This window comes from Protopterus annectens, chromosome 3.part0 (genome assembly GCF_019279795.1).
Source record: "Protopterus annectens isolate FY-2018-M chromosome 3.part0, PAN1.0, whole genome shotgun sequence".
Lineage (NCBI taxonomy): Eukaryota > Metazoa > Chordata > Ceratodontiformes > Protopteridae > Protopterus > Protopterus annectens.
The window spans coordinates 121,676,651-121,690,319 of record NC_056731.1 but is presented as its reverse complement, the minus strand read 5'-3'; the positions used below and the strand labels follow the sequence as shown (position 1 = coordinate 121,690,319).

Sequence of the window (13,669 nt, the reverse complement as noted above, 5' to 3'; positions counted from 1 at the left end):
ATGGAAGACACTGAAAATGTACTAAATATTTCAAAACCGATGCTGCCTCATATTTAACAGGAATAATTGTTTTGTAGCAAAAGGGGATATTTCTCTTACTCCAAACTATGCCTAGTGGGGGTACATTCCTCCTACAAAAGTAGAATTCATCAGTTGTTGAACAGTGATCAATGGATTTAAATATTTTACCCTACCTTATTGCTGTTTAGTCCTATCCAAACAGGTTCTTTATACTTAAGAACTTGCAGCCACAAAAATGAATGTTCATATACATTCAGGATGCTGGCAAGTACAAAGCCTCTGGTTACACATTTATTCTGCGCATCTTCCCAGCTCATTTTCTGGGGGATTATTTCATAACTGTTGTTACCAAAGGTGAGAATATCCTTATGAGTACTTGCTGTAGGTTTCTCTGGTAAGGTAGGGTCTGAAAAAACAAAAGAAACATGACTATTAAGTTGGTTATACTTCTATACAGTTGCTGTGGTAAGAGTATAAATTAGCATTTTTTTATGTGCTGACTGCAACGTAAAAAAATCACTGAAGACTGGTGGCAAGCATACACAGTCTTGTCCTGGCATACATAAATGAGGGTCACTGGTTTTAAACTTTCCATATTTGAAGGAATGAGATTAGGCATGCACCTAAACTAAATGCTATTGTACCAAAGAGCAATAACATTTAATTTAAATGAATTGCTAAACTCGCTACTCACATTCCATGAAATTTGGAAAGTTCATAAATTACCCCATTGCTGTTGCATAGTGCTTCACCACTTTTGCTCATTTATATGTCCCAGGGTTAGTATTTTTAAGTTTTTTTTTTTTTTCATTTGTTAAATAGCGAAGTCCATTGGACACAAAACTTTCTTTAGAATCCTGCATACCTCTCAAAACAGGAGCAAAAGCCCTTCAAAAGTATGTACATCCAACCAAAAACCGAGGCATCTATTTAACATAAAATGTGAATATCAGATATCACATACACTTCCTTCCTTCCCCCAGTAAGAATATGGAGACTTCTCAGAAACACAGGCAGTGACATAGCTCTCAACCTTCCATCTCCAAAATGAGGAACACTCGCCTTCATAATGTGGAACAAATGGCCAAAATGTGGAACACATGCTAATGGCTTACTAACAACTTCAACTAGGAAGGTCATAGGATGGTTAACATTTGCTGGTTTTACTTATAAAGAAGATACTTTAATGAATTAATATGATTAATTTCTATTTACCATGGATTTTACTTCAAAAAAACTCCTAACACTGAATGTAGGACAAACTCTTTCAATGTAGAACTTTGAGGAACTTCGAGGAACATGAAATTTTTAAGACCCCAAATGAGGTACGTTCCTCGTAATGAGGTACACTTGAGAGGTCTGGGCAGTGACAAAAATGATGGAACAATATAGACACATTATCAAACACAGTGAAAATATGTAGAATTTCATTAACTGTATTCAGTGGAGGCTGGTGACTTCAAATTAAAGGGGGGTTGCAGGAGACAGCTGAATGGGTGGAGCCAATGGGAAGGGGTGTGGCCAGCTAGAAAGGAGCGGGGCTATGCTCAAAACCACAACAACTGGAACTTTAATTAAATATGCTACCCTGGGTGCCAAACAGTCATTATGAGAGTCCAATCAAGACAAAATGAAGTGTAGAAGAAAAAAATATTTCAATGCATTAGCTACATAACAACTTACTTAATATCTAGATGGAAACACAGGTTGTGAGGCATGAAAAAATAAATTACTTTTTAAATACATTACTGGAATGCCAGTCAAAATCAAGTATAAAAAAAAACAAGCAGCACTCAACTCAAACCACTACTTGCACTGCAGTTCTAATTATAATTTATATTCAGCTTCATAAAATTACCAAGTAACATGCTGAAAGTAGCAATCTCTGTGATACCCCCACTTGTAAAAATGTTTCTTATCCAAAAAAGACCTGCTGCCTGACAACTATCTACTTGTTTCATGGGGAAGACATGATCAAAGTAAAAAATGAACAGCAAACAAGAATTTCTACAAGCTCAAGATAAATTGCTTAAAGGATTCCTGCACAAGTTATGGACCACACATGATAGACTGGCATTCTATTTAGTTTACGGGTAAAGTCTGCAAAGATGACTGCAAGTCTCCAACAAATGTAATGAGCGTCTGAAAATACTATAATCCTGTCCTTTATTACAAATACTGTCATATGCATTTTAATACTCAAGGCTTATACATTATCTAGTTATGTAAATATTCTCTGCATGGCAACAACGAAAAGGCTTTCAATGTTGGTATTTTTTTAACAGTATACTTATTAAAGCTTACTTGCATCATGCAATCTCCGACAAGCTTACCTGATGGTCATAATCATTGCTACTTAAACACAGAGCAACAGGGCACTGTGACAGCATGCATTTCCTGAATAATAAGAAGCATAAATCAACAGTATACAAATATGACAGAAAACCAGAGCATTCTGCAAAATCAAGGACAGATGAAAAGCCATAGTTGTACTTGTGGTCTACCTTGGATGGGGGAATACTCTGCACACTTACACTGCATAACTGCTCCTTGCCTTCCTTGGACAGATCCAGAGCCACTACAATGGGGAGTGGGGTGCAACAAGTATGCCACAATTTGAAATGTCTCTGGCTGACGGTGATGGCTCTGACAGTCATACCTCAACTTCAGAGCAAGAAATCTGGACAAAGCCATACATAGAACTAGAAGTGGGACACAGGCCCAAAAATAAGGACAATTTTTAAATATTGCTCTTATAAACTTAGAAAGATAATAGAACAGTAGTAGGTCTTGCATTAGTATGAATTGTCTGAAGGGTATGAAATCTGAAACTCAAATGTCTGCCATTATTTTCTAACTAAAATCTTTAATGACTTGCCACTAATTTGCCAGAAAACCACACTTTTATGAAAAACAGACCAAAAATGTGATGCAAAAATATAAAATTGCCACACAATACAGCTGGGAACCTGTCAAAGAAGGGGCACCTTTTTAATATTAACACTGTTAACTTGAGCAGCTAACAAAATAAGAGCATCTACATGCATTTCTGAAATAAAAGTAATCTATAACTCTGATCATTACAGTTATATATAATTGTAACCCCTCCATGTTTTCTTCCAAAATTGACATTTTGAGGAGGGATTATTAGGGGAGAGCAATATTTTGAGCCAAAATTGTGGACAGTTGAGAAGTTTGGATATTCCTAATTCTATAAAGCCATTTGCATGTATCTCTCAACCCCTTAATGCAGGAAATCTGGACAAGGCCAAATATATTGGGGGAACATACAAACACTACTAAAAATTGCTCTTGTATAAATTTAAGACAGTTGATAGAATAACAGGTCTTGCTTTAGCATGCATTTTTCTGAAGGTTATGACATCTGAAACTCAATGTCTGTCATTTAGTGACTTAATTCCTAAATGCTTTGCCAGAAAACCACAAATTTTATGAGGAACAAACCAAAAATAAGAAGCAAATATCTATTCATTCTGCAAAAATATGGACAGCTGGGAGGTATAGTTCAACCGGGGCTGTCTGAGTTTGCTGCCCTTCCCCCCCTCAAAATCATGGTTGAATGGAGCTTCCCCCCTGCAGCCATTTCAATGTCCCATTCCTTGGTTATTTCACCCCATTTACCAAAAACAATGTAATGTGCATACTGCTTTACTTCTGCAATGATTTGGATTTCATTTGAAAGTTTTATTTTGCATTGTACAGCACAAATCCTAATAGATATCTGCTAAACAAAGCAATGCAGTCTCACAATGAAAACAGACTTAGCATTAAAACTTCTCTGCCCTTGAAACTCACATGCATTGAAACAGCATTGAAACCCTCATTCAAAGAAAATACATTTTGCCAGTGGCAGATAAAGATTAACTTTGGGCTGTTTTCTAATCATAGGCCCATTGAACATGAAACATACACATGCTCTTTGATACACCTTCCTGACTGTATTACATTATATTCCTTGTACAATTCAGTACAGTTGTTAGAGGGTATTTTAAATGTATTGTTTTGAACATTTTTCCAGTAAACAATGAAACAAAATGCATGCACCAATGACAAAAATGCCCAGTTCGGAACATTTCCATCATAAAAGTTAACTCAACCTTCTACAGTCCACCAGTATCAGTAAATATGCACAATCTCTGAAGTAGTAAAAGTCATCTAAATAATTCCACATTAAAGAAATCTGTAACTAATGAAGAGGTTGCTGCTAGCAAACAACTTTATATGTCATTGTTTCATCTACAAATAAAGTGCTTGTTGCCCTCGAGGAATAAATTGCCTATGTTGCATGCATTAAACCCACAGCCTTCTACATCAAAAGCAAGTACACTACCTGTTGTGCTATTAACAATGCAAGCAGACTCAGCATAAGCAGCACTAAACTTTTGTTTCCCTGCAGCTCTCAGCTCCTTGTAAAATCTACTCGACACTCAGCTGTATCTCTGAACTTTGCAGCACAAGAAATCTGGAAAAAGCTGAAATTTAATGGGGGAGGGGGGGCAAAAGCCCAAAAACCAGGGACACATTTTAAACATTGTTTGTATAATTTCCAGTACTGTAATGGGTTGCAGTACTGGAAGCTAGACCGTGTTGGTAGTAAACATGTGTAAATAGGATTATTGGCTATTAGAGTGGTATATTTTATCTTATTGGTGATGTTTTACCACTCCAACACCATTCTTTGTTTTTTGAATTGCTTGTATAATGTTGGAAAGTTGCTAGAATAAAATGCTTTGTTACCACCATACATTTCACTGCCACGTCTTGAACCCAGGGGACCCTGTGCAAAACAGTCAGAGAAACATACCACTATGCCAAATCAGCTGTTTTGTGAAAGAGAGGAAGACTGAAACTTAAATGGCGACCATTTAGTGAATTCAGTTCTCACCATAGCTGTCAACCTCTTAGCAAAAAACATGTGGACAAAGCTTGTAATGGGGTAATCCAGCCCCCAAACATTCAGAGAATTCAGTTCTCACCATAGCTCTCAACCTGTACAAAATACCTGGACGAAGCCAATAATGAGGGAATACAGTCCCAAAAATAGGGACAAATTTCAAATATCCATGTTATAAACTTGGACAATTGCTAGAATAAAAGGTTTTGTGTTATCATGTACTTTCTGAAGAATATGAAGTCTGAAATTCAAATGCCTGTTACTTTTAAACATTTGCTAACCAGGAAACTAGTCTGACTTGGAACAAAAGCCAATTTTCAGCAGAGCAGGGAGAAACACTCCAGACACATCTTTATAAGGTGGGAGGACATGCAGACTCCACACAGAAGGCACCCCAGCCAAGAATCAAACCAGAGAACCTATAGCTGTCAGGCAACAATGCTACCAATGCACTACTGCACTACAGACTTTGCAAGGAAAAATGAAGATACATAAACTACATATTTTATGAGGAACAGAACAAATATGAGGCAAAAAATCCGCACATTTTTTACAAATGGTGGTGGGTAGGGAATTCAGGTCCTTACCACCTGCATCCAAGGTACAGGGTTCAAGCCTTTGTCTAATAAATGCAGAGACATATTATAGTAGATTTCTAGGTTAGATTAAGCTATGCAGAGATTTGACTACCATTCAGTATGTGGTTTGCCATGTGATATCTCACTTTTAATAAGTAAGACTTTATCAATCTGTAAACTTTCTCCCAAGTTATAAACTGTCTCACACACACAAATAAACACTCAGAAAAAGAGTCACTACTTGACTGAATACTAACTGACAAGCCAAACCTGGGTTAACAAACCAGCTGCCCTACCATCACCTTTAGTGACCATGTCCCCACAATCCTCCTCAGAAAAAAAAATAAACTCAGTCCTACAGTCCTATCAAATACATCCACAGTAAGAAGCATTTCTCCCCAGACCTATTTAATCTATTACTAAATCATTGTGATTGGTCACCATTAAATGCCCTAAACCTGGACCAAGCAGTAGAATTCTTTAACAACAGCTTCCTTCAAATACTAAATAATTTAGCCCCCCTCAGAAAAATTCATGCCAAATCCAAACATCTCCCATGGCTTTCCCACGAATCCAAACTATTGATTAAACAAAGGGACAGAGCCAGGGCCCTATACCAGCCCACCAAAAACAAGACAGACCTCATCGCTTATCAGCAATTAAGAAACCAGACTAAAAGAAAAATAAACAATGACAAAAACAGTACTTCCAAACATCTCAATAAAAATTACTACACAACCCACAAAAATTCTGGCAATCAGTCAAGTACCTCCTCATCCCTGGCAAAACCCCCACCCCCTTTCCAATAACAACAAATACCTTTGAACCTTTAGCCTCACAATTTAACTTATACTATATTAATTCTACCTCCTCTCTACTTGCTGGCTACCAACAGCTACCTCTCACACTCCCATCCTCAACTGCTAGTGCAACAAACTCTTCCTCCTTTAAACCTATTCAAACTATTTACATTAAAAAACGTCTAAGCAAACGTAAGCCCTGCTGCCTTGCCGCCGACCAACTTCCAAACGAATTTCTAAAAATAGCAGCACCATCAATCGCCTACCCTATCTAAATATTAATCAACCATTCTATCTCTGAACAATATGTTCCCCAGCTCTGGAAAGTTGCTCACATCATCCCCCTCCACAAGGGTGGCTCCTCTACAAATATCTCTAACAACCGCCCCATTGCTGTCCTTCCACCCCTAGCCAAACTCCTAGAGAAAAGTGTTCAACTACAACTCCTCAACCACCTAACCAGTAAAAACCTCCCATCTCATACTCAGCATGGTTTTAGATCCCAATATAGTACTAACACAGCCTTATTATCTTTCACAAACTATTTTCATCAACAAATGAACAACAGACAAATAGTCTCTACAATTTTCCTGGACACGTCAAAAGCCTTTGACACCATTTCCCACCAACTGCTACTTAACAAACTTGCTACTTACAATCTCAGTTCTGCCTCCCTGGCTTGGTTTCACAGTTATCTTTCAAACCACCAACAGGCTACTAAATGGGAGAACTCTCTCTCCCAACTACTACCAGTATCCACTGGTGTACCCCAAGGTTCTATTCTTGGCCGCTTACTCTTCATTATCTTTACAAGTAACCTCAACTTAGCAACACAACATGCCATAATCATTCAATGCGCAGGCGATACATTTCTTATCTGCTCTGCTCCTTCCTCACAACAGCTTCTACAAAAACACAAAAAGCATTCCAGGAAATTGAAACTTACCTATCGAATCACCAACTTATCTTTAACCCTAATAACATAAAGTTAATGATTTTTACAAACAAAACAACCATGCACCACTCCCCACCCCTCACTATACAATCAGCCAATGGTACTAAAACTGAGCCTACAAACCAGGCAAAGCTCCTAGGTATAAAAATAGATGACCACCTCAAATTTGATATCCATATCTCCTTAACTATCAAAAAAGTTCATGCTAAACTTGGCACTCTCTACAGGGCCAAACCTCACCTAACCCAACAAGCCAGACTAGCCACTGCTAGATCTCAGCTTCTGTCTATCCTTCTCTATTGCTCAAACATCTTCACCAAACTATGCAAGTCTGACCTTCACAACCTTGAATCCTGCTATAACAAAATTGCTAAATTCACCACCAATCATCCCCATAAAGCTCATCACTATTTTGCCCTTCAACAACTAAATGGGCTAGAACTTCCAAACCTGTTAGCATTAAACCAACATAGCATCACCCACAAAATAATATACAGCCCCAATCACTGCCCTGGAATCTCAATCTTGGTTTAACTACAGGTCAACAGCAGGTCCCTTAGGTCATCCAACAGGACTCTGCTAAAAAATCATACAATTTCATAACTACCACTGTGACGCCCTCTACTCAACAAAATAGCAGAATTATGGAATGATCTTCCCCAAAACATACAAAACACCACCTGCCATTCCTCTTTTAAAAATAAAAAAATATATATATCTTAAAAGCACCTGGATCTGCCCTTGTCGTCCTCCTGGATAATTTTTCCTCTCTCCTACTATTTTCTTCCCACCATCACTCTTCCTCCTCTTATAGCAGTAGTTACTTTTTGATCTCATAAAAATGCTTTCCCTTTCTCCTTGTAAATTTAAATCTCTTTTTAATATTTCTTTTATACCCTGTTCACACACTATGTATGTAGTCATTATTTTATGATTATATCCAGCTGACTAATTATAAATTATTCAGTTATCAAGAATTTTTGTAGGTCTCGTTTCTAAATTTGCTCCTATGATGTAATGAACTCAGCTAATTCATGTATTGTATCTGTCAGAACTAGTTATTGTAAATTCATTATTGCTTTGTATGTCATAATTATTGTATGTCTTGCTTAGTTGGAGCTTTTCTCCCCGGGTCTCCACTGAAAATGGGCTACTGGCCCAGTCGGACACTACCCAATAAACAAATGTAAATAAATAAACATATATAATTCTATCTATCTATATCTATATATATATCTATATCTATATATATATATATATATATATATATATATATATATATATATATATAGATAGATAGATATACACATCTATGTATGTATTTATATATATATATATATATATATATATATATATATATATATATATATACAGATTAGATATGGATAGATATATATGCACATCTATGTAGAGATATATATATATATATGTGTGTGTGTGTGTGTGTGTGTGTGTGTGTGTGTGTGTGTGTGTTTGTGTGTGTGTGTGTGTGTGTGTTAGGCACATGATTGAATAGACAGTGCAACAACACCCAGAAGAATGTCACCATCTGGCTGACACATATAGGTGGTCAACAGGTATGCAACATTAACATTTCCCAAGGAGGGGAATAGTTCCTTTCCCCAAGGATTGCGAGATCTCGGAGTTAGTATATGTATATATATATATATATATATATATATATATATATATATATATATATGTATATATATGTGTGTATAATCCATTCATTTGACAACCTTCTTTTCTAATCCCCAGAACAAAGGGGAATGAATACTGCACTCCTTGGACATGCACAGACAACTTAGATTTTACTTGGACAGGACTAAGACTCTCAGGAAATCTGAACAGCTGCTGGTTGCATTTGCTGCAGGGGCAGAGGGGAAGGCCATTTCAAAGCAAACCATTTCTAAGTGGATAGGCCATTGCATTCATTTCTGCTATAAGCACCATGGAAAACCTACCCCACAGGGGTAAGATCACATTCAACCAGGGCTGCATCTACCTCTACAGCCTTTCTCAGAGGTGTCCCTACCAGGAACATCCTAGAAGCTGCTACCTGGAGTTCTGTACATACCACTTGCCATTTTTTTTCTAAATCCAGAGCTGGCTTTACCACTGCAGTCTTACAGGGCCTTATAGCTGGTCCTAATGCTATCTAATTACCTCCTCCCAACCTTAGCTTTGGGAATCTACCCAACTGTGATGACTGCAACAGTGAAACACGAAGATCATAGTACAGTTATGTACACTTACCATAAATGTAGATGTTAGAGTGTATTCACTGTTGCAGTCCTGGTTACCCTCCCTTCAGCCCCCTGACGTCTATTGACTATACCTCTATTCTTGTTTACTATGCTTAAAGCTTTTTGGTGTATTTGCTTTTTTGTTGGAGGTGTAACCTTGTATATAATAGCTTCCCATTATGGGGGCACCTGTCATCTGGGGCAAGAAAGACTGATGTAATGGCATTGGCTGCATGCTTTATAACCCTGACTACCTGATGTCATGGAAGATGGGACAGCAACTGACGCAGGACCCAGGACTTTGGTGGTCGGGTTGACTGGGGGCTGCTGCAGGCAGGTGGCCCAGGTGTGATGACTGCAACAGTGAATACACTTGAACATCTACATTTATCGTAAGTGTACACAACTGTACTTTCTGGTTCCTGTTTAGTGGGGACAATATATACTTGTAAAAATTAATATTCAGTACATACAGAGGCTCAAACAGTTCCAGGAATAATTTCACTCATGCTGTGATAGCAAAGGATTTCCTCAGTTTAAAGTGCTAGTGCCATGGAAGACATGGGAGAAGGGAACATCTGTAGACACTGTATGGCAGGCCTTCATACAGTTTGACATGGCCATTCATTGTAAGGACTGGTTGCCCCTGGCAAGGCCTTGCCACTCTCATAAAGATCCACAACCAACACGAGGAGGATAGTTAGTATAGAAAGCTACAAAAGGGGCTTGATAGGATTGGTTATGGTTAGATGGTAAAAAGTACTGTATGTTACCAGAAACATGTCCTAACAGAGTAACAGAAGCCCACTACTGTAAGGGATGTGAGAAAAGGACCTGCAAGTGAGCAGATAGAAGACTTTGATACAAAAGTCTACACAAAGTGCAATGTCTGCACAGAGAATTTACTGAAAGTGTTAATACAAAAACAGAGGGGCAAGACTAGAAGGGGACTTGTGTAAGGACCCAGAGCAAAGAAATGGCAGAGTACTAAATCAGATTCCAATAGACTGCATAGTTTAAACCCATTGTTGTCGCAGAGAAGCAGAAAGCTAATGAAAATGAACTCTCAAGAGGCTTGTACAGATTGTGGAGAACTAAAGCTGAAGAATATTTTTTGGAGTTTACCTTCTTAGAGGAAGACATTGGAAAAGCTATACCTTCCACCTCAAGACTGGCTACTGGAGAGAGTAACGTTTAACAGACAGACTTTACAAGTAAGCTACACAAACTTTAAAAAAGCACAATGGGAAGATTTTTCAGAAAAGGAAAATAACTGTGGTTACAGGGAAAGGTAGTGCACAAGAGGTTTCTATTTCTTTTACCCTTACTCTGACTTACAATCTTAACTCTTGCAAAATGTCTTCCATGTTTACTAAGTCTGTGTATTAGGTGTTAGTGTCAGCACTAGTAATGAAGTTATCCATAGCCACATGGTAGTTCCCTTGGTGATGGTCAAAACAAAAGCAAAAGTGGTAGCATGGTCTTATTGGCCAAGTCTATTTAAAGCGGAGCTCTTCTAGTTGTACTGCAGGTATAGATTATTGGATCTTTTCTCCCTAGGCCTCCACTAAAAATGGGCACCTACCCTGTCAGAATTTCCCAGTAATCAAATGTCGATAAATATTAGATGATGCAGTGATATTGTCAGAAAACAGCACCCTAGCCTGGATTTGCATCCATTGATTCTAATACCTATTTTAGGTGTCATTTCAAAGCCTTGCTAATGACATTATGGACTCTAGTAAAATATTACAATGGGTCACAGTACATACCAGTTGCAATGAACTGTGTTAAACTTTTCCAGAAGCTGTACTACTATATAAGGCTAATGCCTGAGAGGTGGTACTGTTATTCTGGAAAAGTAGTTGTCCTTAAAGAGGTACTTGCTCTCTACGGCCTGCATTTTATGTCACACATATTGTATTAAAATTAAGCAGTTTATAGCTCAGCAAGATCCTGCCTGGTACCCTGCAGAGTTCTACAGCAGCAGAGAGACAAAAGAGAGACTTTGGAGTGATTAAGTATCATTTTTCTGCATTTTCTTGCCGCCTTTAGTTAATTCCCCCTTAAACGCCAATTTTTTAGAGTTTCTGTGATTTAAAAAGCTTGTTTCAGCTATATATTGTACTTATTTTACTGCCTGCATTTTAACAAAGTCGTTTTTGTGTTTAAATAACCTGTTTAACTGTTGTAGGCTACACACTCAAGTGTGATAGCCATTTCTGTGCATTTAAAGTGGGTTTTTTTTTATTGTATCTGCTTTATTTTCTGAAAAAAAAACAAAACAAAAAAATACTTGTTTTCCTGCCTTTCTAAGCTAGTATAGTCCATTTTTCAGGTTAGTGCAGAATTCAGGGCTGTGTTACAAGTTTCTGTGTTTGCCCATACCATACTTGGATAGAAGGAAGTTTCTCTGTTCACTGTGAGAGGGAGCTTTGAGCAGCCTATCTGTCCCTGGAGGAGTGGTTTCAGACCAGAAATTAATAGCTTATTGGCCATTTTGGGCTAATTTCTATCTCTTTCATTTCCATGCTATAAAACCCGCATTTGTGTGGTTTTGTGCACTGGGCAGTGCCAGTTAGCTAGGGTATAAGTATTCCCGGCTCCAAAAAGTCTACTCTTCATATTTTCCCTTGGAACTAGACAAACATTCAACTTAAGCACTCAAACCATTCACTTCTCATCCCGGCACTTGCTCAAAACTCATAGCAAGCACTAATAAACCTTAGCACTAGATCCCCCCTATACTGTAAAGAAGGACAAGGCTCTCTACTCAACCTTACCAGTCAATCAGTAAAACAGTTCACTGTACCTATCCAGGCATGTCCAAAGGGCAGTTTCAGGTGTACTCTCTGATCCAACTGGTGAATCTGGGCATTTTGAGGCAATGTTACAATTACCTCATGTACACAGACAAACCTCTCCTCCTTCCACCAAACACTAATACATATGAGAGATGCAATTATACAGCCAAACTGGAGGTTAAGCTCTCTCAACCCAAGACTGGACCAGACAGTCAAGAGGAGAAGGGAATTACTTGCATCACACCACCAGTCTCACATAGGCCTGTGAAACCAGCACCGGCAAAAAATACACATAAATACATGAAAACATACTCGGAGGCTCTAAATAAAAATCTGCAAAAGCAACAGAGACCTTCAAAGCAGACATCCAAGCAACCTCCACCCCCCCAACACAAACCATGAAACACATACTTCACAAACCCAGTGCGTCACAACATCACAACCCTTAAGGCAAAGTAACATACCCAACACATTAGTAATAGGTTACTCTATAGTAAGGCACACTGAAATCCCACTCACTAGGCTGAACAAGGAGAGGGTTACTGTTAGCTGCCTGTCGGGTGCCAGGATCCACCACATAACACAAGCACTCAGGTCACTCCAGAACAAGTACAAATTTGACTCTGTCATTGTCCATGTTGGTGTGAATGACCTGAGCCGTACCTCCCTGGACTACATAAAAAGTGACATGGAGGAGCTCTCTGATCACATAGCCTAGGCCGGTATAACCCTGACCCTGAGTAGCATCCTGCCCTCACCAAGAATGATAGCACGGTATAGAGAAAAAAAATTATCAATTTCAACAACTGGCTAAGCTTCTAGTGTCATTCAAAGGGGATCCAGTCTCTGTCAGCCTGGGAAGACATGCTCGACAAGTCACGCAGCTTCGCTAGAGACAGCTTTCACCTGTCACACTTAGGCTTTCGAATTCTGGCCAAAGCTCTTGCCACCCCCATAATGACTTTTTTAGGCAAGGCTCAAAAGACAAACCCACCGCCGTAAATAGCACAAGTAAGAAAAAACTGAGGGTTATGCTACTCAATGCCAGAAGTCTAAACCTTAAAATGCATGCACTTGAGGCATTCCTCAGTATGCAGAAAATCGATATATGTGCAATAACAGAAACCTGGTTTAAGGATCCAGAGAGCACCCCAACACTACCTGGCTACAACTCATACCATACATTTTGGCCACAAAACCTGGACCAAAATACAAAAGACGGGGGAGTATCCATATTCATCAAGGATACCCACACCTCCAGGTTAGTAGCACAGCACAATGCTTCAGAGATCATCCACGTGCAACTAACAATGGGCAAAACTGCTATTCAAATTATAGCTTGCTACAGAT

General features: G+C 38.6%; 1 protein-coding gene across 1 annotated transcript in view; it reads right to left on the bottom strand.

Annotated features, from left to right (window-relative positions):
- Nucleotides 1–13,669, bottom strand: part of LOC122796778 (macrophage mannose receptor 1-like) — a 2,090,270-nt gene that overhangs the window by 410,556 nt on the left and 1,666,045 nt on the right. Inside the window, exon 24 of the mRNA XM_044065506.1 lies at nucleotides 195–427. Coding sequence (XP_043921441.1) covers nucleotides 195–427 — 233 coding nt within the window. The remainder of the gene's footprint in view (nucleotides 1–194; nucleotides 428–13,669) is intronic.